The 26327-nt window shown below is 44.7% G+C and overlaps 1 protein-coding gene across 2 annotated transcripts in view; it reads left to right on the top strand.

The window, feature by feature from the left end:
- Positions 1 to 7308: 7308 nt before the first annotated feature.
- shroom2a (shroom family member 2a) overlaps positions 7309 to 26327 on the top strand; it is a 334620-nt gene continuing 315601 nt past the window's right edge. The window contains exon 1 of one of the 2 annotated variants that reach the window (XM_038802577.1): positions 7309 to 7708. In XM_038802577.1, the coding sequence (XP_038658505.1) occupies positions 7514 to 7708 (195 nt within the window). In that variant the 5' untranslated portion in view covers positions 7309 to 7513. The remainder of the gene's footprint in view (positions 7709 to 26327) is intronic. The other variant, XM_038802578.1, reaches the window with a different exon arrangement.

Here is a 26327-nt window from a genome sequence, read left to right as displayed (position 1 = left end):
AGTTTACTCATGTGTATCAGAAGGAGTAGGTAACAAAGTCACAATTTTAAGAGATACGGGAGCTAGTCGATCTTTAATGGTAAGAGATGAGGAGTTATGTTGTTTGGCAAGAATGTTGCCAGAAAAGGTGGTAATATGTGGAATTCAGGGTGAGAGGAGTAGCTTTCCATTATATAAGGTAAGTTTGGCAAGTCCAGTGAAGAGTGGTAAAGTGGTAGTAGGAGTAATAGAGAAACTATCTTGTCCAGGAATACCGTTTATCTTGGGTAATGATATAGCTGGATCGCAGGTGGGAGTGATGCCTACTGTGGTTGATAAGCCAGTGGAAAATTAGATAACTGAAGTATTGAAGGACGAATATCCTGGGATTTTTCCGGATTGTGTTGTAACAAGGTCACAAAATCACAGGTTAAGACAAGAGGAGAAATCAAAGAGTGAAGATGAAGTGGAAGTTCAATAATCAGAAATGATTTTGATCAGATGGTTGAAACAGAACAAGAACAAGTGGAGGATGAGGCGGATATTTTTAGTTCAGGAAAATTGGCGGTTACAACAAAAATATATAGAAATAAAATGGATGTATCAGAAAGTGTACACGGAAGAGGAATCTGAGTGTATACCAGAGTGTTATTACCATAATATCTTGATGAGAAAATGGAGACCTTTACATATGCAGGCGGATGAAAAGTGGGCAGAAGTTCATCAAGTAGTATTTGGTAGGGTATAGAAAGGAGGTGTTGCGAGTTGCACATGAGGTACCAGTGGGAGGTCATTTGGGAATAAGGAAAACTCAAGGTAAAATCTAAAATCATTTTTATTGGCCTGGACTACATAAGATGTAGTTAAATTTTGTCAATCATGTCATACATGTCAGGTGATAGGGAAACCTCAAGCAGTGATAAAACCAAAGGGCTTAATACCCATTCCAGCATTTGAGGAACCTTTTACAAGGGTCCTAATTGATTGCGTAGGACCGCTTCCTAAAACAAAAAGTGGGAATCAATATCTTTTGACTAAATGGATGGTCTCCAGCGGCCATTCCAGTATGTAATATTACAGCTAAAAAGATTGTGGAGAGGGCAGCACGGTGGCACAGTGGGTTAGCCCTGCCTCACGGCGCCGAGGTCCCAGGTTCGATCCCGGCTCTGGGTCACTGTCGTGTGGAGTTGTACATTCTCCCGTGTCTGCGTGGGTTTCACCCCACACCCAAAGATGTGTAGCGGTAGGTGAATTGGCCATGCTAAATTTCCCCCTTAATTGGAAAAAAATGAATTGGGTACTCTAATTTATTTTAAAAAAAAGATTGTGGAGGAGTTACTTAATTCTTTACGAGATATGGACCATCCACAGAATACAATCGGATCAAGGATCAATTTTTACCTCAAGGTTATTCAAGAAGTAATGGACTAGCTGAGGAATAAATACAATTTAAATCAACTGCGTACCATCCCGCATTGCAGGGAGCATTAGAAAAGGTGGCACCAAACATTAAAGACAATATTGAGGGCTTATTGTCAAGATTATCCAGAGGATTGGGATAAAGGAATTCCATTCGTACTGTTTGCAATTAGGGATGCTCTTAATGAGTCAACCAAATTTAGTCCTTTTGAACTAATTTTGGTCATGAGGTAAGAGGACCATTTAAATTGATTAAGGAAAAATTGGTGAGTGAGAAATCAGAAATTACACTATTGGATTACGTGTCAAATTTTAGGGAACGATTAAATAGAGCAGGTGAATTGGCTGGACAACATTTGAAAGTTGCACAAAATGTGATGAAACGGGTAGCAGACAAGAAATCCAAAGTTCGTAGTTTTGCCAGTGGAGATAAAGGTTTAGTATTGTTACCAGTGGTAGGTGAGCCTTTAAAGCTAGGTTTTGTGGACCTTATCAGATTGAAAGGAAATCAAATGAGGTGAATTATGTGGTTAAAAACACCAGATGGGAGGAAGAATCACCAAGTGTGTCATGTGAATATGCTTTAAAAGGTACTTTGAAGGGGAAGGAGAGAAAAGGAGGAGGTTTTAATGATTCTAACTCAACGTGACGAACCAATCCAGATGACTGTGAATTCAACGTATCTCAAATTAAATTGGAAAATGAGGATGTCCTTAAAATTGAGATAAATTGGTGAGTTACCCTCCAGAGGAAAACGAACTGACCTGAAAAGTTATTGATATCACATGGGCAAGTTTGTGGAGATAAATTGAGAAGTACTAAAATGGCTATACATGATGTAGATGTGGGAAATGCTGTTCCAATCAAGCAACATCCATATAGACTTAACCCTTTAAAATTGGCACAGGTTAACAAAGAGATTGAGAGTATGCTTAAAAATGGCATAATTGAAGTGGGTTGCAGCCAATGGAGCTCACCCACAGTGATGGTACCAAAACCAGACAGTACCCAACAGTTGTGTGTGGACTATAGAAAGGTTAATGCAGTTACAAGAACGGACTCTTATCCTATCTCACGTTTGGAGGATTGCATTGAGAAAGTGGGACAACCAGTTTTTATTTCCAAACTGGATTTACTTAAAGGTTACTGCCAGGTACCTTTATCCGAAAGGGCGAAGGGGATTTCAGCTTCTGTGACTCCAGATGGTATATACCAATTCAAAGTTCTGCCATTTGGCATGAAAAATACCCCAGTTAATGTTAATGTTAAACAGTTAATGTTTACCAAGAATCTATCCACTTCTGGGTTCATGACCCTCAAGAGAAAAGATTTTGCCTCATCTCCCTTTTAAACGGGTGACCCCTTATTTGTAAACAGTTCTCTCTCCTTGGGGACTGAACTCGTCCATTTCAAAACTACCGTTTCTGATTCATCCTCACAATGTGCACCCTTGACCCCTCTGTGCGAGCTTGCTAACTGCCCTATCTCCGACCTATATTCTGTTCAAAAATGTTTTGCACATGTTGCCTCCCAAATGCTTGCCTACCTTTGCTGGAACTCTACGTTTGAAATTGCCAATCAGGTTCTGCTTCTGCCACAGCAGTGAAGTAGCTCTATTTAAAATCCGGACTTATATCCTTGGCTGCTGTGACCTTGGTGTACTATCCTTCCCTTCCCTTCCCGTTACTGTCATTCCTTCCAGCACTACAGTCCTGCCCCAACAGTCTTGCTTCCTCTGTGTTAAGAAGCCAGACTAAACTTGGAATTGAGACCGTTGGTCGGGAATTCCAACTCCCAACAGAACTAATTTTCTCTGTGCATTCGCAGCCTGGGAATGTGCTGCAGATACGCAATTCAGTACCTTTGGGTCAAGGACAGGCCCAGCATGCCTGTGCAAAAAGGGAAAGTGTGTGCAGACCCAGGTCAAGCGGAAGAAGCCCTGAAGGTCAAGAGAACAGCAGAAGTTTTGTGAACTTGTGCTTTGGCCATTGAGACAGTGGTGTTCTGCTTAGCATGGACGAAGAGCTGAAGCTGTACTTGTGTGTTGGTATTTCAGTGTATACTCAGGAATCCAGGGCAACGGAATCTCGAGAGGTGAGATTGAAAACCTGTGAGATGGGCCATTGTTGAGACCATCCGAGTAGGAGCAACCTGTGGATAGAATTCTCAAGTTCGATCTTCTGAGGTGAAGGCTGACTTACCTCGTGATAGAGACAGAGATTCAACGTGATCGGATGACTCACCATGTTTACTGAAGTCTGGGTGGGTTGTAAGAAATCCATGAATCGGGCAGCACGGTGGCGCCAGTGGTTAGTATTGCTGCCTCACGGCGCCGAGGACCCAGGTTCGATCCCAGCTCTGAGCCACTGTCGTGTGGAGTTTGCACATTCTCCCCATGTTTGCATAGGTTTCACCCCCAAAACCCAAAGATGTGCAGGGTCGGTGGATTGGCCACGCTAAATTGCCCCTTAATTGGACAAAAAATGAATGGGTACTCTAAATTTATTAAAAACAAGAAGAAATGAATCTGTTTTGGTCACATTTGCCACTTAATGTGTAATGTGATGTGTTTTGACCCCCGTTTGCCTGTTAATTCACATGTACCTTGTATAAACCCTGAATGTTGGAGTACAAGATAAATATTGTTAATAGTTTTATCTTTTGACCTTGTGTAGCAAAGTCTATTTTTGTTTGTTCAAAACCCGTGGACTCTTGTGGTCTTATTCCCTTAGCAAGTGTCTTGAATCACAAACTCTGTCTGCTGTAAACAAAACATTATTGGTACCGAACTGGATCTGACCACCAACTTGGGAACCTGGTCTAGGATCATAACATTTGGCACTAGCCTCTTGTGTCCTACCATTGCCAGCTGCGCCTCCAGTTGTTTACAGCCTCAACTCAGAAATTCCCTTGCTTCCCTTTTTTCTAAATCCACCTCATTGATAAAGGTTTAGCACAGGGCTAAATCGCTGGCTTTGAAAGCACACCAAGGCAGGCTAGCAGCACGGTTCAATTCCCGTACCAGTCTCCCCGAACAGGCGCCGGAATGTGGCGACTAGGGGCTTTTCACAGTAACTTCATTTGAAGTCTACTTGTGACAATAAGCGATTTTCATTCAGAATAAACTTCATGGGCAGCACCGTGGCCTAGTGGTTAGCACAGCTGCCTCACGGCGCTGAGGTCCCAGGTTCGATTCTGGGTCACTGTCCGTGTGGAGTTTACACATTCTCCCCGTGTTTGCGTGGGTTTCGCCCCCACAACCCAAAAATGTGCAGAGTAGGTGGATTGGCCACACTAAATTGCCCCTTAATTGGAAATATAATTGGGTAATCTAAATTTTTTTTAAAAAAAGAAGAAACTTCATTACCCAGAGAGTGGTTAGAATGTGTAATGAGCTACTGGGAGTTGAGGTGAGTATCAAAAATGGATTTAAATAGCAACCAGTTCATAACATGAGGCAGAAAGGAATAGAAACATCTGCTGATTGGGTTAATTGGGAGGTCTGTGTAAAGCATAAACATAGACCACTTGGTGAAAATAGCCTGTATTTGTGCTGTACGGTCCACTTAGGTTAGCTCCTTCCTTGGCCCAGTCCCCATTTATTGACCTTGGCGGAGATGCTAAATCAATATTTTGCCTCAGTTTTCACGATGGAGGACACGAGTACGATCCCAATAGTAACAAGTAATGCAGAGGTGATAGAAAGGGAGGAACTTAGAACAATCATCATCAATAGGGAAAAAGTGCGAAACAAACTATTGGGATTGAAGTCAGACAAGTCCCCAGGGCCTACATCCTTAGGGAGTGGCAGTGGAGATAAGGGATCCATTGGTTATAATATTGCAATCACTGGATGCGAGAAAGAAATTTCAGAGCGCTTTGATTTTTTTTCATAATTCAACACAGGTTTATTGTGAAACACAGTAAAACAGTTATTCCTCACCCCCCCCCCCCCCCCTCCGCCCCGCCCCAAATGATCCCAACTATGATTTGCCCAAGATTCTCATGCTACCCATGCCGATGAACCGGATCGAGCTGTGGGTCCAATCCTCTGGGCCTCAGTCATCTCAGGGCCTTCGTCTGTGAAGGTGGGTCTCTCATGACTCTTCCGTCTGTTCTCTGGTCCATTGTTAAGTCTTCTCCACTGCAGGGCGGCACGGTAGTGCAGTGGTTAGCACTGCTGCCTCATGGCGCCAAGATCCCAGGTTTGATTCAGACCCTTGGTCACTGTCTGTGTGGAGTATGCACATTCTCCCCTGTTTGCATGGGTCTCACCCCTACAACCCAAAGACGTGCAAGGTAGGTGGATTGGCCACGCTAAATTGCCCCTTAATTAGAAAAAATAATTGGGTACTCTAAATTTTTGAAAAGTCTTATTCACTGCCTCTGCATTTAAAAAAATATATTTAGAGTACCCAATTCTTTTATTCCAATTAAGGAGCAACTTATGTGGCCAGTTCACCTACCCTGTACACCTTTTTGGGTTGTGGGGGTGAGACCAACGCAGACACGAGGAGAATATGCAAGCTGCCTCTGCATTGAGTATTCGCTCAGAGTGCTTTGTTGCAGAGGGATCTGGGTTACCTCGTGCATGAATCACAGAAACCTAATATGCAGGTACATCAGGTAATAAGGAAGGCAAATAGAATTTTGGCCTTTATAGGTAAAGGAATAGAGAATAAAAGTAGGGAAATGTTGATACAATCGTACAAGGCATTGGGCAAGACTGTACCTGGAGTACTGTGCACATTTTTGGTCCCCTTCATAGACTTTTCATAGACTTTACAGTGCAGAACTCGGCAACGGCACTTGGAAACAGCACCCCACCTCCACCCAATCCCGGTAACCTAGTCACCCCACCTAACCTTTTCGACACTAGGGCAATTTAGCATGGCCAATCCACCTAACCTGCACAACTTTGGCCTGTGGGAGGAAACCTGAGTACCTGGTGGAAACCCAGGCAGACATGGGGAGAATGTGCTGACTCCGCACAGGCAGTGACTCAAGCTTGTGACCCTGGCACTGTGAAGCAACAGTGCTAACCACTGTGCTACCGTGACGCCCAGGGTATGTAATTGCATTGGAGGCACTTCAGACGACGTTCACTAGATTGATTCTAGAAATGAGGGGTTTGTCTTATTAAGAAAGATTGAGCAGTTTAGGCCTTTTCAGTTAAGATGAATGAAGGGAGATCAATCTGAGATGTATAAGATGATGAAAAGTATTGACAAAGTGGACATAGAGTGGATGCTTCCTCTTGTGGGGCAATCTAGAACAAGAGGTCATAATTTTAGGATAAGTGGTAGCAGATTTATAGCAGAGATGAGAAGAAATTACTTCTTTCAAAGGATCATGAATCTGTGGAATTCACTACCCAGAGTGTGGTGGATGCGGCATTTTTTTTTTTCTCTTTTTAAAATTTAAACTGCCCAATTCTTTTCTCCCCAATTAAGGGGCAATTTAGCGTGGCCAATCCACCTACCCTGCACATCCTTGGGTTGTGGGTCTCACGCAGACACGGGGAGAATATGCAAACTCCACATGGACAGTGACCCGGGTCCTTGGTGCCGTGAGAAGCAGTGCTAACCACTGCACCACCGTGTTACCCTGGATACTGAGATATTGAGTAAATGTGAGAAGATAGACAGATTTTTAATTAATGATGGGTTGTTGGGTTATGGAAAAGGGGCGGGAAAGTTGAGTTGAGGCCCAGAGAAGATCAGCTGTGATCGTATTGAATGGTGGAGCAGGCTCGAGGGGCTGAATTACCTACTCCTGCTCCTAGTTCTTATGAATGGCCAGCCTCTGCTCTGTGACTGGAAAGGGAATGCTGTTTGTGGCAGTGCCCAGCAGGGTGAGTGAATAGCTGTGTGCTGGAGGAGAGGGGCGGAGTTGGCAAGTTGTCCCAGTGTGTGTGTGGCTGCAGGTGGAAGGTAGCTGCCTCGGAGACTGATCAGACACACACTGACCAAGAGGGGGGCGGATCGCTGCAAATCTCACTGCATTCACCTGGCGAGAGAGCTTCCCCGGAGCCACAGACAGAGCCCGAGCCACTGGCTGCCCACTCCTGGCTGCGGAAAGTGGCGGCTGGAGCCGGAGCCGGCCTCCTCCCCCCATGGCTGGGGAAGGTGTGCGCACAAAGGGAGCGGCTGCCCCTGAGGAGCAGGCAATGGGCGAGCAGCTCCCGGCCAAAGAGCGGAGGGGAGCCGAGGCTTCCCGCTGTGTGGAGGTGGCCCTGAGCGGTGGAGCGCCCTGGGGATTTACCCTCCGAGGGGGGCGGGAGCACAAGGAGCCCCTCCTCATCACCAAGGTAAGGGAAAGCTGCCTGCCCAGCTCTCTGTGATTCACAAACAATCTCCTTGTCCTGTCTAAATCTCCAGCACTGCCAGTAAAAAGGTTCAGTTGGGAGCACTCTGCCTCTTACTCCAAAAGATTTTTTTGGGGGGGTTCAAATCACCGTCCTGCAGCCAGAGAGGCTGACCCACTGAGGGAGTGCGACACTGTCACCGGTTGTCCACTTCCGGATGAGATGTTTAATGTTCCCTCAGGTGGACGTGTAATGGCATCATTTCTGACAGTAGGGTCCCGGTCCATATTTATCCCGACACTTCACATCCTATAAACAGATGATCTGATTGTTGTCCCATTGCTGTTTGTGGGAGCTTGCCATGTTGTGTTTCCTACAACAGCAACTACACTTCAGAAATACTCCACAGGAGTGCTTTGGGATGTCCTGAGGCGGTGAGAGGTGTTATATAAATTGCAAGTTATTTTTCCTCTTAAGAATTGAATTTAAATGGCGGCACGGTGGCACAGCGGTTAGCACTGATGTCTCACGGCGGCGAGGTTCCAGGTTCGAGCCTGGCCCCGGGTCACTGTCCGTGTGAAGTTTGCACATTCTCCCCATGTCTGCATGGGTCTCACCCTCACAACCCAATGATGTACAGGGTAGGTGGATTGACCATATCGTTTTATTAAAACAGTAAAAAATATATACAAGGCCAAACAATACAAACACTAATTTTGTGTTGGAGAAACAGGGTACCCTCCTCTCAGTACCAATGTACGGGGAGGGGGATGGATACTCTGATTATTAAAACAGTTCACAACATGTTTTTACAAAAAACAAATGATACAAGCACTAAACTTTGCGCTGGAGAGACCAGATACCCTCGCCTCTGTACCAACAGATGCTAAATTGCCCCTTAATAAAAGAAAATAATTGAATTTCTAAAGCGGCTCTTGCGACAACCCAATCGTAACAGCCAATTAATTACTTTGGTTCAATTATTGTTTTATAGATAATTGTTTAGACAGTTTGCACATTAGCCAGGCCCCACAGACGGTAATGAGATAGGTTTCTCTACTGTATTGGTTGAAGGACGAATGTTAATTTATTCTCCGGGTTGTGGTCCCACGAACTAGGTCGGCCTTTATTGCCCATCCCATGCTGCCTCCGAAGGTGGCCACTTGAATCTCTGCGTGCGGTCTATGTGGTGAAAGTACCCGCACGTTGCTGTAGAATGTTCCAGAATTTTGATTAATGGCGATGAAGGAATGATGATGTATGCCCAAGTCTAGAACACTGTCTTTCTTTTAAAAAAAGTATATTTTATATGGAAATGAAGAAATTGGGCTTCAATTTAACATCTCATCTGAAAGATGGCAATTTGCACCATGCGGTACTCCCCTGCCTGTTCTCCTCCCCATATTATATTTAACAATGTGGTTTGAATCTACAGCCATCTGGCTCAGAGATAAATGCTACCAACTCAACCAAACTGATGCTTAAAATAACTCCGTGATAAAGATAAACAATATTTGCAGACAAACAGCTTGCCATGACATTTATAGGGGTACTATTTGTTTGAATTAGTTAACAATAGTGGAAGAAGAATGTATTCAGAATTTAATGTTTATCCACTAAGATTTTCACAAGTAATATTTACGTGTTTAAATTGCACATGCCACTGTGGTAAATGTTGTACTGGTGGTTATTCTCATCAATAAGTTTTGATTTACTGTGGCTACGAAACAACCTTCACACATTTTATACATTGCAACAGCTCATATTGATTGTGTGTGAATAGCCCATCTGCTAACAGTGACTTGATATCAACAGAATACATTTCCCATTGCTCCTTAACATTTGTGAAAACTGAAACTTCACTTTACAATCATCTCTTCTATTTCCGGAAATGAGCCGGGGATGGAAAATATTTCCAATATGCTCTGTGTGTGTGTTCTTAATATTGGAATTCAATCTGAGAATATTAAACAATGCACTTACTCTACTCCATTCACTAGCGCGATTTTTGCGTGTATTTTTTCTGCTGGAATAAGGGATTTCCCAGTTGATGAAAATAATTTCCTCTCCATGCCCTACTCTAGTCTGAAATCTGGTGGATTGGTTGTTGTAACTAGTCTGGTTTTGGAATTGGAATGTACCAGTTCTGTACATTATAATATACAGGTACATTCTGTTCTCAAAACTCTGCCTCTGCTTTTATTCTCCCTGCGGATGCAGCCAGACCTATTGAGATTTTCCAGCATTTTCTGTTTTTGTTTCAGATTCCAGCGTCTGCAGTATTTTGATTTTATTATACAGGTTTTGTATTACGAGAACATTGACTTGTGAAGAGGGCTGGTGTTCTGAATGTGATTTTTATAGACCATCTTCATTGTATCTTCTGCTGTAATAGGACTGACTGCATTGTGAAGTGCTATAAAAAGGATTCAGAGCAGTCAGTCCCTGGGTTTCAAACTCAACCTTCCATCTTCGACCCTTCATAATTTTCTGACATCACCAACAGTGACTGCACACTCTTCTAATTCTTGTGCATCTTCTCAACCCACGAGCCTATTGAAAGGATGTTGTTTTGGAGTTGCATCTCCTGCTCTCTCTCTCTCTCTCTCTCTGTACCATTTCTTTTTCTCCTTCCCTGAATTCCTATCTTCAGCTGAAGGTCAAATATTGCATGTGCAGGGAGATCTTCATGGACATGAGTTTGCATTGCGATAGCACCTTTTCACCTCTATCCTGTTCACAGTGAAGTGCTTTTGAAGTAAAGCCAGTGTTGCAATGCAAGACGATGTGGCAGCTAATTTGTTCATAACAATACCTCACACGCAGCTGTGAGATGCATGATTAGATAATCCCTTTTTAGCGATGTTGATTGAGTGATAAATATTGGTGAACACTCTTGGGAGAACTCTCCTGTCCTTCTTCAACATTGTCCCATTTTATATCGTTCACCTGAGAGAGAAGTGTGGGGCCTCAGTTTAACGTCTCACCTCAAAGGTGGCACCTTTGACAGTCCACCACTCCATAGCATGTGTAAGAAGTTTCGGAAGGGCAAACAATTTCTTCCAAAATGAGTTAGAAGCATCAGAATGTAGCTATGATGGGGCTGCAAGGTGGCGCAGTGGTTCGCTCCCGGACCCGGGTCACTGTCCTTATGGAGTTTGCGCATTCTCCCCGTGTCTGCGTGGGTCTCACCCCCACAACCCAAAGATGTGCAGATAGGTGGATTGGCCACATTAAATTGCCCCTGGATTGGGGAAAAACGAATTGGGTACTTTAAAAAAAGAATGTAGCTATGATAGTATTTAAGTTAACAAGGTGGGTGAGGGTGAAGAATTGACTAACATAGGATACTTCTGCCAGTTTGGTTCACCAGGTTTGTATTAGTGTGATTTATAGATGGTTAGGAAGCACTGCAAACAACCTGGACTGAAGCATACACTCCAAGGGCATTTTGGCAGGAATCTCTGCGGCATTTGCAGATCTGTCGGAGAACATTCTCTCAAGTGCTGAATATTTTCAGAATACCTATGCCTTCTCTATGTCACAGCCGCTGGTGTCCTGCTGACCCCCCCTTTTTTGCCTCTTGTAAAGGTTACAGGAAACAGGGTAAATAGAATGGAGGTATAAATCAGCTATGATTTAACTGGCAGAACTGGCAGAGGTGCTGAGTAGCCTATTGCTGTTTCAAATATTCCTGTAAATATTTGTTACTGTGAATGGAAACAATTGTTAACATGTGTAACTTTCTTTTAAGTGCTTTGTCACAGAAACTCACCTGGAGTTTAGAAAAGGTTAATATTTGTTTTAAACTTGGGAAAATATTTCCTTTTCATTTTTTGTGGTCATCAATTAGATTCTTTGTTTTCTTCAATACGTTTGTTGCCCAGGTGTGTTTCTTTTCTGCATCAACTCTTAATAGTTTATCCTGTGGAACAGACTCTGGGAGGGTGGGGGGGGGGGGGGGGGGGGGAGGGGAGAGATTTGATGCCTAATGGAACAAAGGAGTGGGGATGAAAAGAAAGACATGGTCAGGTTTCTTGGTGAAGTACAAAAGTCACCTGCTCTTGCCTCTCTTTGTGGGATCTGTGGAGAAAGAAGAATCTCTGCTGGACTCTAGCACAGGTCAGGCTTGTTTACTCTCAATTCAATGGGTTTAAATTACTTTGAATTTGATGGATGTTCTGTAACGATTATAATATTTGTTGCAGTTTCATGTTTGCAGGCATGCTTTATTTTAAGAATTAATTAATGACATAAGTTCAGTCTGATTATCAAATGTGAGTCTGGAAGTAGCGTGGACAGATTGGGTAATTGTAAGGAATGTACAACTGAGGAACCGACCCTTGGCCCAACTGGTCCATGCTGTTGTTCGTGCCTGATATAAGCCTCCTCCCACCTCACTTCATCTAACCCTACCCTATCGGTATATCTTTCTATTCCTTGCTGCCTGGTGTGGTGTCTTCGAAGCTAAATGGGCAGATGTCCCTGTTTTAAAGTCCCTGTTTTAAGTACGTCTTTCAGCATCGTTCTGCTTTAATGTTGCAGGTTTAGTGGGGCTACTTTGTGTACTTGGCATTGGGAGTCTGCTTTTTCAAAGTTCAATTCGTTTGGAACATAGCTTTAGTGTCATTTTGTGCTGGGGCCACTTTCATGTTGCGTGATCTGATTGGTGCCATTTTGGCACAGTTTCTCCCGCAGGCCAATTTTCTCCCCAACTTTCCCACTCACAACTCTTCTCACTCGTTTCCTCCCTCTCGCTGTCCCTCCAAACCCTCCCTCACAGTGAGGATTCAGGGGAGAGAGAGACGGCGAGAGGGAAAGTCAGCCAGTAAGATAGGCGGCGAGAGGAAGCGACCAGGAGAGGAAAATGATGAGCGGGAGGTAAGTAGAAAGAGTGAGCATATTTCTTTTAATTTAAAAAAAAATTTTGAGTACCCAAATATGTTATTTTCCAATTAAGGGCAATTTAACGTGGCCAATCCACCTACCCTGCACATCATTTTGGTTTGTGGGGGTGAAACCCACGCAGACATGGGGAGAATGTGCAAACTCCACACGTCAGTGACCCAGGGCCCCGCGGGATTTCGAACCTGCGTCCTCTGTGCCCTAGGTAGCAGTGCTAGCCACTGTGCCGCCCCTTCTTTATTTTTAAATTTATTTTATTTAAAAGTAACCATATGTGCTTGTGCAAGAGTCGAGTTTCAAAGGCTAAACTTTTAGCCAAAGTTTAGCGTGGCCAATGCACCTCTGATATTTTGAATTCTCGTTGTGCTGCTCGGTTATTTGTCTGCTCTGTAATCTCTTTTTAAAAATAAATTTAGAGTACCCAATTATTTTTTTTCCAATTAAGGGGCAATTTAGCGTGGCCAATCCACCTACCCTGCACATCTTTGGGTTGTGGGGGTGAAACCCACGGAGACACAGAGAGAATGTGCAAATTCCACACGGACAGTGATCTGGGGCCGGGATCATAGAATCAATGAGTTTACAATGCAGAAAGAGGCCATTCAGCCCATCGAGTCTGCACCAGCCCTTGGAAAGGGCACCCCACGTAAGCCCATGCCTCCACCTTATCCCCGTAACCCCACCTCACCTTTTTGGACACTAAGGGCAATTTATCATGGTCAATCCACCTAACCCGCACATCTTTGGACTGTGGGAGGAAACCGGAGCACCCCGAAGAAACCCATGCAGACACTGGGAGAACGTGCAGACTCCACACAGACAGTGACCCAAGCCGGGAATCGAACCTGGGACCCTGGCACTGTGAAGCGACAGTGCTCACCACTGTGCTACCGTGCTGCCCATCTGCTCTGCAATCGCACCGACATTCCCGATCCTCAGCGCAATAGGCAGCAATGCTAACCATTGTGCCACCTTGTCACCCATCTGCTCTGACATTTAAGTTTGAACTGGACCGTGTATCTGTCCTTCCTTCTGGATACCTTGTTGCCAAATTATATGGTGGGATTGGCGGGAACGCAGTGCGGACCAGTGAGGTGGCAGCCTCGACATCACATGTTGACTGAGGAGCTGAACAGCTACCTTCGATGGTATGCTTTTTTATGATTCTATTCGTGAGTAATTTTGCACCAGGGTGAGTTTGATTTCACTGGCGAGCAGGTGGTAAATTTGGATTTTTTGGCTAGAAGTCAGGGATCGACTTTAATGTGAGATATATGAAAAATTAATGATTTTTACCCAAAAATCAGGGGTTGACCTTTACACAAGATTGGCCATTATTTGAGTATATCCAGTATTTCATTTATGAATGTAGGAATTGAGGAATGCACATTGTTTCAATTTACAGGTTATTATAATTTTTTTCTACAGAAACTAACTACAGCTGACACATCAGTTGTAATGAGAAAATCTGAATTGTTTAAAGTTGTTCCACTAAAAGTTGCATGTTTCAGGATTACAACTACAACTTTAGGGGTGGACTTTCTGTATATTCTAGCTCAGGCCAGCCAGTTGCTAATTTATCCTTCCTTGTTCCTTTCCCCTCCATACTTCCCCGATAATGATGCATTGGGATACCAGGAACTCACTAATGGAATTGGGGGAGGGGGGTGGCAGAGAAAGAGGCATAATTGCAAAAAGACTTCATGCCGGGTGTCACAGTGGTGCAGTGGTTAGCACTGCTGCCTCATGGCGACGAGGACCCGGGTTCGATCCCGGCTCCGGATCACTGTCCGTGTAGAAGTTGCACATTCTCCCCGTGTCTGTGCGGATTTCACGCCCACAACCCAAAGATGTGCATTGCTCTTTAATATAAAATTACTTCATGCCGACCCATCATGGAGCATTGCACTATTTCCAAAAAGTCCTGTAAACTTTAAAATCTTGTCTCACCAATTTTACTGGAGCAACACTGCCAGTACAGGAATCAGGTACAAATGCCTGACAAAGTTTACATATTGCTTAAACCCAAACCACAAAGGATTGCCATTCCTGCAGTTTAACACCAGCATATTCACTTGGGCATTTATAAACCACAGAAACCTGCTCTATATGGGTTGCAATGTTCTTCCGCCTTCAATTTCATTAGCTACAATAGGGAATATTTAGGAATAAAAGACCATTACCAGTGTTTATATCACTGACTAGCCACAAGTGATGTTGACACCACTTAGCCCCATTTCGGGGAAAAAGCTGCTTATGTACACTTGCCACAGAGGTAAATGTGCACCAGGTGTGTGTGTATTGACTTAACATCTGCCACCATTCAGTTTCATAACCAAGGAACTCACAGGGATCAAAAACACTTGCACACTCTACTTTTAATCTCAGCATTTTACCAACAACCACACAAAAAGGTTAAAGATCCTACACGTGATCGATCATTGCGATCATGTACCCACTGATGGTATCTATTACTCATTGTTTACCTATTAATGATCAGAAATGCAATTAGCCACATCTGGATTCCCAATTAGCCACATGCATCTAGTGCGAATAAATTGGGTCGCAGTGCTTTGGATCCAAAGAAACTTCTCACTCTATAGATTTACCTCACGAGTTACTTCTCCGCATTCTCTGCAATCTTCAATCTCTTCCAAAAATGTATCCAATTATCTCAAACCATTTAGTTGTAGAGTTTAAAGAAAACAAATTTAGAGTGCCAATTCATGTTTTCCAATTAAGGGGCAATTTAGCGTGGCCAATCCACCTACCCTACACATCTTTGGGTTATGGGGGTGAAACCCACGCAGACACGGGGAGAATGCGCAAACTCCACACGGACAGTGACCCAGTGCCGAGATCGAACCTGGGACCCCGGAGTCGTGAGGCAGCAGTGCTAACCACTACGTCACCATGCTGCCCCTATTTAGTTGTAGAGTTGAGATTAGCCCCATGCCTTTCCTTTTATGCTGGGTTTGATTGTAGATCTCATATTTGAGTCTTTTGATTTTGAGTCATAGAGCCATAAAGATTTACAGCACAGAAAAGAAGCCCTTCAGCCCATCGTGCCTGCGCTGGCCATCAAATACCTATCTATTCTAATCCCATTTTCCAGCACTTGGTCCGTAACTATGGTGTTTCAAGCACTCATCTAAATGTTCTTTAATGTTGTGATGGTTCCTGCCTCTGCCATCCTTTCAATCAGTGAGTTCCAGATTTCCACCACCCTCTGGGTGAAAAGGTTTTTCCTCAAATTGTCTCTAAATCCCCTGCCCCTGACCCCTGGTTATTGACCCTGCTACTAAGGGGGAAAAATTTATTACTACCTACCCTATCTATGTCCCTTGTAACTTTGTACACCTCAATCAGGCCCTCCCTCAGCCTTCTCTACTCTAAGGGAAACAACCTCAGCCTATCCAGCCCCACTTCATAGCTGAAACGCTCCAGCCCAGGCAACATTCTGATGAATTCCCTCTCCAGTGCAATCCCATCCTTATTACAGTGTGGTGACCAGTATTGTTTCTTCCGTATTGTTTAATATATTCTCCACACAATCGGTCTGGTTGCACAGGTACATGCTGCTGATGTGGAAACATCACATGCCAGTTTGATTGTGAGCTCTCTGCCCCTGATCTCTCAGCAGCTGTAACCATCTGCCCAGTAAATCGGGAGGAGACACTAATGGGTGTGGGAAACCCTCCATTGGCAACGCGTAGCTGGAAAACTGGCCCGAATATCCCAGCTGTTTCTCGACATGCAGACAACCTTTCCCCATCTAGCAATTGCCCATGTTTGGTCAGGTGAGATTATACAAAAGCAAAATCCTGCGGATGCTCGAAATAAAAACGGAAAATGCTGAAAAAACTCAGCAGGTCTGGCAGCATCTGTGGAGAGAGAAACGGAGTTAACGTTTTGAGTCCAAATGACTCTTCTATTGGTGGTCAGCCTATTGCCAGAAATTGGTCAAGGGAAGTGTCAGAGATGGACCACCTTAATGTTAGAAAGGAGTGGAAATTGGAAGCAAAATCAATGACGTTTTCCCAGGTTCAGACAAGAACATGGAGCAGCACCAATACCGTCATCAATGTGATGGAGAAAGTGTTGTGGTAGAGGGCCTGAGTTGGACTGCAAAATGGATATATAAGCCTGTTGAGTTCATTACTTTTGTGAGACATATTCAAAAGCTGTGAAGTGAGGGAATGGATTTGATTTACTTAATCTCCTGGAGCGAAGTGACTGTCCAAAGTTGATTGGATAGGAACTATATCGTCCCAAGTGTACATCTGCATTGAGGCTGAACATCAGTTTTCAGTTATTTGTCAACCTTTTTAAAGGAAGTTAACATAGCATAAACAGATTTTGATAGAGATCTATGCACTAATTTGTGGGGGATGGAAAAAACAATCCTGTTTGACCAGGTATTTCAGGAATATCAGCTAGTTCAGATTGTTTATGAGTCATAATTTCATTGCCCAAATAATCGTTTATTTCAAAAAATCTTCCCTTGACATTCATTTTCAAAGAGGTCCAGTTGCAGTATTATCAGTATCATTTCCATGTGGGCTCTGCTCTCTCCTCCCCGCTTGCACCATCTGTGCCATTATAAACTCTGTTGGATGCTGAGACCATCTCATCTTTCATAATCCACAAAATTTAGGCAAAAATGGAGACTTCACAACCTCCAGATGTCCGAAAGTGTTTTCCAACCAGTGAAGTACTTTTGGAAATGTAGGGCCGGAATCACGCGTACTTGTTTTGGGGTTGCGAAAAATTGGGAAGATTTTGGACGGGAGTGTTTGCGGTCTTAGCCAGAATAGTGGAGGAGAGATGGACCCGAACCCTTTGGTGGCGATATTTGGGGTTTCAGAGAAGCCGGAGCTCATGGAGAGGAGGAAGGCTGACGTCGTGGCCTTCGCCTGTGTGATTGCATGGCGGTGAATTTTGCTGGAGTGGCGGACAGCATCGCCACCAGGGTTAGCGGCTTGATTGGGTGACCTGTACAACTCCCTGCGGTTATAGGAGATAAAGTATGAGTTAAGGAGCAAGGGGGTTTGAGAAAAGTTGGGGGATGTTTGTGACCGTGTTTGAGGGACTGTCCGTCGCTGGGGGGGGGGGGGGGGGGGGGGGGTTGAAAAAGGAGGAAAAACTGTACAGACTGTATAGTTGATTGTTGGGAAGTATGTTTCCCGGGGTGTTTGTTTGCTGTAACCTGTTTTGATACATGATTGTAATAAAATACATTTAAAAAAAAAGGAAATATAGGGCCGGAGTTACTGCCCAACCCGCTGCGTGTTTTTCTGTAGCGGAGGCGGCCCGCCAGCGGGATTTACCAGTGACTGCACCCCCTCGTGCTGGGAAGCCCATGCGCCGATTGGACTGGACTACCCCACTGCCATGAACAGCAAGTAGATCGCTCCCAAAGTCACAGTTTTAATGATGAAGTGGGCCTGATAATTTCTAGTCAGCATTCTTCACTCTTTTTTCCCCCCACCTTTTTTTATTTTTCCATGCATTGAATAAGTAGGGTGTTCTTTCCAAGGGCCGGTGCACAGTCGATGGGCTAAATGGCCTCCTTCTGCACTGTAAATTTTATGATTCTATGAATGTCCAGCCAATTCGTGCACAACCAGCAGGATGATAATCTGTTTTAATGATATTGGTGATATAATTATTGGTTAGGACACCAGGGAGAACTACCTGGTCTTCTTTGAGTGATCCCATGAGATGTTGCACATCCAGTTGAATGCAAGACAGGGCCTCCATTTAATTTCTCATCCGGCACCTCTTGACGGCACAGCATTCCCTCAGAACCGCACTGCAGCATTAGCAGAGATTTTGTACACCAGTCTCTGGAGCCAGCCTTGAACTTACAACCTTCTGACTTAGAAGCTAAACTGCTACCACCTGAGCCATGGCTAGCATTTATTCTGCTTCAGCCTGGGTAGGTTTTAAATCTCCGGGTGCTCCGGCTTTCTCCCACAATTCCCAAAAGACGTGCTGATAGGTAATTTGGACATTCTGAATTCTCCCTCTGTGTACCTGAACAGATGCCGGAATGTGGCGACTAGGGGCTTTTCACAGTAACTTCATTGCAATGTAAGCCTACTTGTGACAATAAAGATTATTATTATTATATATGTCCAGTCCATCACCAAAACTAACTTGCTCAATATCCAGATGATTGCCCACCTACAGCACTAACTCACTCACAGAAGACAATCATCCTCGTTAATATAATGAATAATTGTGTGATTATTCCAGAGAACTTCAGGGTGCTGTCTCACATAAAGTCTTGCACTCAGTTTATCCCATCCACCACCAGGTTTTCTGTGCTCCACTGAATCGATTTCAAAACCTCTATCCACGTTTTCAATACCTCCATTGCGGAGTATTTGGGGAATCGTCCACATTTATCCCAGGTTGCACCCATTGTTACTCTTACTCTGGGTTACTGTGCTGCTTGTTTAATGATCCTTCTATTCCCCTCCCCCATCCCTCAATCTCAAACTACTGAGCTCCTGCACTTTGGAATTCTCAGCCTAAGCTGCTTTGTGTTGCTACCTCCTCCACTGTTTCTTAAAAATCTGGTTAATCTCTTACTCCAAGCCTTAAATCCTTTCTCCCAGTACGGATGCATCCCTCTTGATCAAGAGTTAATGAGTCTTCCTGTCTGTATCTGGTAGTCAACTCTTAGCCCCTATGCCTGAGGCCTGAAAGTGAGTCATTCATCTATACACTCCCTCAGTCAGTGTTAGGGTGGGAACAGGGAGGAAATGCCAGGAATTCATATCCCTTTTTTAAAAAAAAAAGCAAACTCCAGTTGTAATTCAGTGCAGCTTGTTTAATTTTACAAAAAGGAGCTTTTGAAGGCAGCTTTATCAGTGCAAGGTTAAAATTCAATAACATTGTTTTTCTTCCATATGCTTAGAAAGGATTTGACCTCGGTGTGCTGTCCAGGTAACTTTTATTATTGAATATGTACACAATTATCTTGAACCAGAGCTAAAAATGGAAGTGTATGCCACTGTATGGATGGATTTTTGAAGCCAGTCGATGAGATTCTGTTACAGACTCAACTTGGCAAAAATGATGAAATGAAACAAGCTGCAATTAATCTCTGCCCTTGTGGGTGATAGATTGTTGGAGGGGGACAATCATTTCCAGTCAGCATTCTTTACTCATTTTCACCTTTTTCTATTTTCCCTGTATTGAATTTATAGCTCTTCCAGTTTTCACATTAATTCCTGAATCTTGCTGGGAAATGATGCTAAGACGTATGTGTACGAGTGTGGCGCGTATACATGCGCGTGCTTGTGTACACACCGTGTGTACACATGCATGAGTGTTGTGCATTTTATTAAATCTCACAGTCAATAACAATAGCTGGTGCTGCTGTGAATTATATTGCAACTGGAGTAAAAGCCCTGGTTTGGATTCTCTCAGCCCAACGCTGGGCCGGAGAATCCCCGCGACCGGCGAGAATCGCACCATGCTGCCCCATCGCCGGCACATGATTCTCCACAGAGAGGAGAAGCGGCACCATTGGCGCCGGTGTGGTTGGCGCGGCGCCAGTTGCGAGCCACTCTACGCGGCCGGGCCGCCGATTCTCAGTGGAAACGCAAAGTCCCGTCGGCGCCATCCACACCTGCTCTCAGCCGGAGGGAACTCAGCGTTGAAGGGCACGTGCGCGCATCCCCCGGCACCCATTCCACGTGAACTGCTCCAGCGCCGTGCTGGTCCCCTGTAGGGGCCAGAATTGCTGATCCTGGGGCCGTGTTGATGCCGTCGAGAAACGCGACTGCGTTTCTGACGGCGTCAACACTTAGCCTCAGGATCAGAGAACCCCGCCTCCTGTCTCTTCTTTTTTTTAAATGTTTTTATTCAGTTTTCATATTTTATATTGAACAAATTACAAATTGTTAGGAGAGAAAAAAAAACAAACACGCAAAAATTAACATACATATTTACAGGTAAGCATCTTCGTAGGAGTAACTGCGCCCCCCCCCCCCCCCCCCCCCCCCCCCCCCCCCCCAACATGTTTATTTAGTTTGGTTTTGGGCCTTAGCTAGCCATCGAACCCCCGTAACGAACCTGTAGCCCCCCCCCCTCCCGCTACCTTCCCCCGACTATTCTTCCTCTTGTACATTGGCCACAAATAGGTCCCGGAACAGTTGCATGAATGGCTCCCACGTTCTGTGGAAGCCGTCGTCCGACCCTCGGATGGCAAATTTGATTTTCTCCATTTGGAGAGATTCCGAGAGGTCGGACAGCCAGTCCGCAGCTCTGGGCGGTGCTGCTGACCGCCAGCCAAACAGGATTCTACGGCGGGCGATCAGGGAGGCAAAGGCAAGGGTGTCCGCCCTCCTCCCCAGGAATAGATCTGGCTGTTCTGAAACCCCGAAGACCGCCACTATCGGGCATGGCTCCACCCTTACTCCCACCACTTTGGACATAACCTCGAAGAAGGCTGTCCAGTACTCCACGAGTCTGGGGCAAGACCAGAACATGTGGGCGTGGTTGGCCGGGCCTCTTTGGCACCGTTCACATCTGTCTTCCACCTCCGGGAAGAACCTACTCATACGGGTTCTTGTTAAGTGGGCTCTATGTACCACTTTTAGTTGCGTCAGGCTGAGCCTTGCGCACGTGGAGGTGGAGTTGACCCTATGCAGTGCTTCGCTCCAGAGTCCCCATCCTATCTCCATCCCCAGGTCGTCCTCCCATTTCCTCCTTGTTGCGTCCAGTACGGTGTCGTCCCTATCTACCAGTCGGTCATACATGTCACTACAGTTCCCTTTCTCTAGGATACTTGCGTCCAGTAGGTCTTCCAGTAGTGTCTGTCGTGGCGGTTGTGGGTACGTCCTTGTCCTCCTGTCTCTTCTAATATGAAGTCTTGAGTGTTGAATTCCCTGAGAGGATTCTTTCCTGACTTCCCAAACCCGCTGTCCCGACAATGTTTTTCCCGAGTAACATTGACACACCATCTTGCTGGCCAACTGGAATCAGAAAAGGGAACCTTTTCTTTTACTGAGACTAAGTTCTATGTTTGCCCTCATCCCCTCTCATCAGCACCCCGTGCCATACACCAGCTGAAATTAGTTTACTGACATCCCTCTGCCTCTCACACTCTTGATTGACTGATTGAGCTGCACAAATTTTGAGCGTATTTGCCCTCTTGACTGGGCTTTCTCCTCCTCCATGCCTTCTTACATTGGCATGGCTGGGATGAGAAACTCCGATTCTCCTGTCCATAGATATATAAAAATAACTTCCATAGTTTTCAATGGTTGAACTCCCAACTTCCCCCATCACACAGAGAGTGGCAATTGAAGAAATGTTGGCACCGGATATGTAGGAGCTGAACATTTTCCTGGAGGAGTCTACTTCCATCTGAAACCTGCAGGATTCTCCCAATGCAATGACAGAACTGGGCTGTATGTCTAAAGGAAGGAAATATAGTAAAACTTGCAATTCTAGAGTCCCTTTCCCGACCCCGGCTGTCTAACAAATGAAGTATTTTAGAAATGTAGTCACTTTGTGGTGTCACAGATGTGGTCGCCAATTTTCACACACTAGTGAAATCAATGACTCGATCACCTATTTCTGATATTGGTTGAGAGATAATTATGAGCTGTTCTGCTAACAAATTGCTCTTCAGAACCTGTCCTTCTGACAAAGGTTCACTGAGGCGATTAGACACAGACAGTTCAATTATAGATGCCTTCTGTCCATGTATGTGCTATCCCTATTGTACAGTGAGAGGCATCTGCAGCATTGAAAACCTTCTGCTCTTCTGTGCTTAAGATAATGCCCCACTAATGTGGGAAACAAAGTATATCAAGACTTACTCGGCACCGTTAATTAGTTTCATCATCAAGTCTAACAGTTTTAGCAGATTCCTGTAATGGTTACTTGTGCCTGGGTTCACGTTTCCCTGCCGTGGGTGATACTCGAGAAGAAGATTTGGAAGATGTATTCCCAGTCACTCCTTTAGTTTTCTGTGCCTGCTGAGTGTGTGTGAGATACTGCAAGTATTGATGAAAACACAAGAGACAAAGGGAAATACAAGCCCTGTGGGTTGGGTCTATGGAGGTCTGTGAGAGGCCTCCTCTCGCACCTCCCCTTCAATCCACTGCACAATTAAATCGTTGCATTTGGAGACGGCCTCTTGCATTGATCTGAAGATATGGCTGGCATTTATTGTCCACCCTTAATTGCCCTGAGAAGGTAGTGGTGGGTCTTTTGAACAGCTCCTCGGGGCTAAAGTTTAAAAAAAAAATTAAGAGTGCCCAATTAACTTTTTCCAATTAAGGGCCAATTTAGCATGGCCAATCCACCTATCCTGCACATCTTTGGGATGTGGGGTCGAAACCTACGCAAACACGGGGAGAATGTGCAAACTCCACACGGACAGTGACCCAGAGCCGGGATTCGAACCCGGATCCTCAGCGCCGTGAGGCAACAGGGCTAACCCACTGCGCCACCGTGCTGCCCGTCCTCGGGGCTAAAATGACGGAATGGTTTGCCTGGCCACTACAGAGGGCTGCTGGAAGCTAATCTGGCTGATGTAGGATTGCAGTTCCCAGGTTTCCTTTCTCTGTAGGGTAGTTAGTGAACCAGGTCAGCTTTCTTGTCTGACAGCCCAGCAGCATCACAGTTACTTTTCCTGAACTGAATGCAAACAGAATTCAGATTCCTGGTGGGATATGAAATCATGGATGATTTTCTCAGGCTCAGTGTTACTTGTCCTGCGATATAATCATTGTACTAGTGGGCCCTGGAATAAGTGTGAGGCAAGATGATTGGCCCACAAGCCCGGTCTTGGCTACTAATGGCAGCTGTATGTTTCTCTGCAGTCTTCCTGCATTCCCAGTGCATCTTCTACACGTGTTTCAGGTATGGGCTGGCATTGCTAGATTTTGATTTGGCTGTTCTGTCCTGAACCAGATTCATCTGCTCCAAAAATGTTATTCATCATAAATGGGAAGAAAGTCTTTCTACGGGCCCATGGTCGGCACGGGGCACAGTGGTTAACATTGCCGCCTCACAGCACATGTTCAGTTCCGGCCTTGTGTGACTGTGTGCGGAATCTGCAGGTTCTCTCTATGTCTGCATGTGTTTCCTCCGGATGCTCCTGTTTCCTCCCACTGTCCAAAGAAATGCAGGTTAGGTGGATTGGCCATGATGAATTGCCTCTTGGTGTCCAAAAATGTACAGGTTAAGTGGGGTTATGGGTTTATGGGGATTGATGTGTTGGGCGCTCTGGATCCGTGAAACACATACAGGCCACCAACACTTAAAAATAGTTCAACACTATTTTATTAAATCTTATAAACTGCTAAACATACTATTATTGTGGGTTACACAATGCTAGATTAACTAGAGACCTGTGCCTGTCCTAACCAGTCGAATCACTCAGCACGTGGTGAGAGTCTGTGCTGTAACTGATAAGCTCTTGTGCTTCTGAAAGGCTGCATCCCAAATGAGCAGGAAAACTGATGCCCTCTGTCTTTATAGTGAGTGCGCTCTAACTGGTGATTGGCTGCAGTGTTTGTGCATGTTGATTAGTCCTAGTGTATGTCCATCAGTGTGTGTGTCTGCACCATGATATACTGGTGTATATTATGACAGGGATAGGGTGGGAGAGTGGGCCTAGGTAGTGGTGCTCTTTCAGAGGGTCAGTGCAGACTCGATAGGCTGAATGGCCTCTTCTGTATTGTAGGGATTTTGGTTTGATGGATTCTGCCTGGCGCTGCTATAGGGTTGCCCCCACTGGCCTGACACTTTTCCCAAATTTTGTTCCGTTTACCTTAGTTGGATGTCTATGTCGTCAAGAGCTGAATAAAAAATGTATCGTGTTTTGTGAAATACAAAGATGCCAGTGAGGGATGTTCTAGAGCTTGGGGGCAGTTGCTGCAAAGGTTCAATGGGGATAGATCACAGTACTGTATTGTGCACTGAGGGGCTGGATCCTGTATAAACGACTTGGGCTGTATGCAGCAGATTATGTATGCAACATGAAATGTAAAGATAGATTGTGAATATAACCTGTAATGTTAAAATTGTGAAAAATGGCACCCACCATTTCCTTTCTTAAATAAATTTAGAGTACCGAATTATTTTTTTCCTCATTTTGCAGAGGGAGAACGATTGTTTTGTGGCACGAGGTTAAAAGTATCTTTGGCAAGGAAGAAGTGTCACTCTTGGACAAGTAGTGAAGCTGCCAACACAAAGCTCTCCCATTTTCATTACTGCTGCAGACGTGGCCGGCTTCTCATTTTGATTGTGGCCTTGTTGGCATTGCTTAGGAGTTCCCCTTGGTGACGATTATGGGCGGCTCTTATAAAGGCAATTACAACATTCCAAGGCATAATGACTAATGCTGCAGATTGGTTTTATACGTGAAGAATTTACTGATGGTGGCTGTCTCCCAGTGAGCCCTGGGCCTTGTCTCCACAACTTGCAGGACCCTGGTTTAAACCCATTCCAGCCTAATAAACTAAATGTCTCAGCTCTCGAACTGAATTGAGTTGGGCCGTCCTCCCCTCGGTTATTAGTGGGTGCATGTCGGCCTATGGAGTGTTCAAAGAGAACTGCCCATAATTCAGCCCTAATTGACCGGCAACCCAGCAAGCCAACTCAAAAGCTGTAAGGGTGATTTGTGTGGAGAATTGGAAGTGTTTTTCTCTTGCAGTCAAGGGTACTGTTTTGTCGCTGCATTTGTAAATGTGGGGGAGGGAAGAACCTTTGCTGTTGATGGAGCGCAATCATGATTTTACACTGCTGCCTAAATAAATGAAGAGCTGTTGATGAGCCAGAGTTGCGAGAACTTTGCGTTGGGGGAGCTCCTGGTGCTGAATAAATAAGATCACACTGATACTTTTGAGTGGAAAAATAAATTGCTGATGGCAGAAGTTGACTTTACAAGGGAGGAATTTAATTTTGCACATACGATTGAACTTTGCTCTCACCCCCCCCCCCCCCCCAACTCTATTATTAAAGATACTTGACTTTGCCTTGACCTCAAAGCAGTCCCACAATGCACTGCCCGAGTAATTGCATGTCATTAGTAATCCTGAACCATCTCAAGTTCCACATTCTTACCATCAGGTGAAAGCAGAGTTTGTGAGCAGACTGGTAGGTTGGGGAAGGAACAACGTTTTGGTGTAATACTTTTTGACTCCCTTTGGAAGAAGCACTGAATAAGACTGGCATTCAGTTTGACTAGTTGGCAATTTGTTCTGTTTAAGCAGAAAATTGGACCGGGGCCACTTGTTTAGTTTACTGCAAGGCCTTTGAGCAAATGTAGACTAATGACTGCTAACCGTGTAAAACCACTCGGACCCTGTGCTTAATCCTAACTGTACGCAACTGTATTGAAGCACCTTGCAACACGGCCAGTGTATACAGTTAAACAGAATTGTACTCTCATCACAAAGTAATTGAAATGTTTTCATTACTGAATTGAAGCACCACCAGAGTGCATATTAACCTCTGGTGATTATCATTGCACTTTCTTGTTCTGACTATTTGAAATGTTTTGCAATGTCTCTTACATAAATTTTATGAATAATGTACATTTTTGCAAAAAAAAAGCAAGTTATTAAAACGAGCTTTAAAAGCTGACTTGACGTCACTTCTTAAACAAAAGGTATCACGGGGCTTCCATTCTCTGTGAAAGAATTTCCCCCACATTTTTCCTGCAGTGTGGGAAGAATGT

This window comes from Scyliorhinus canicula, chromosome 7 (assembly GCF_902713615.1).
Source record: "Scyliorhinus canicula chromosome 7, sScyCan1.1, whole genome shotgun sequence".
Lineage (NCBI taxonomy): Eukaryota > Metazoa > Chordata > Chondrichthyes > Carcharhiniformes > Scyliorhinidae > Scyliorhinus > Scyliorhinus canicula.
This window is presented reverse-complemented; position numbering and strand designations above follow the sequence as displayed.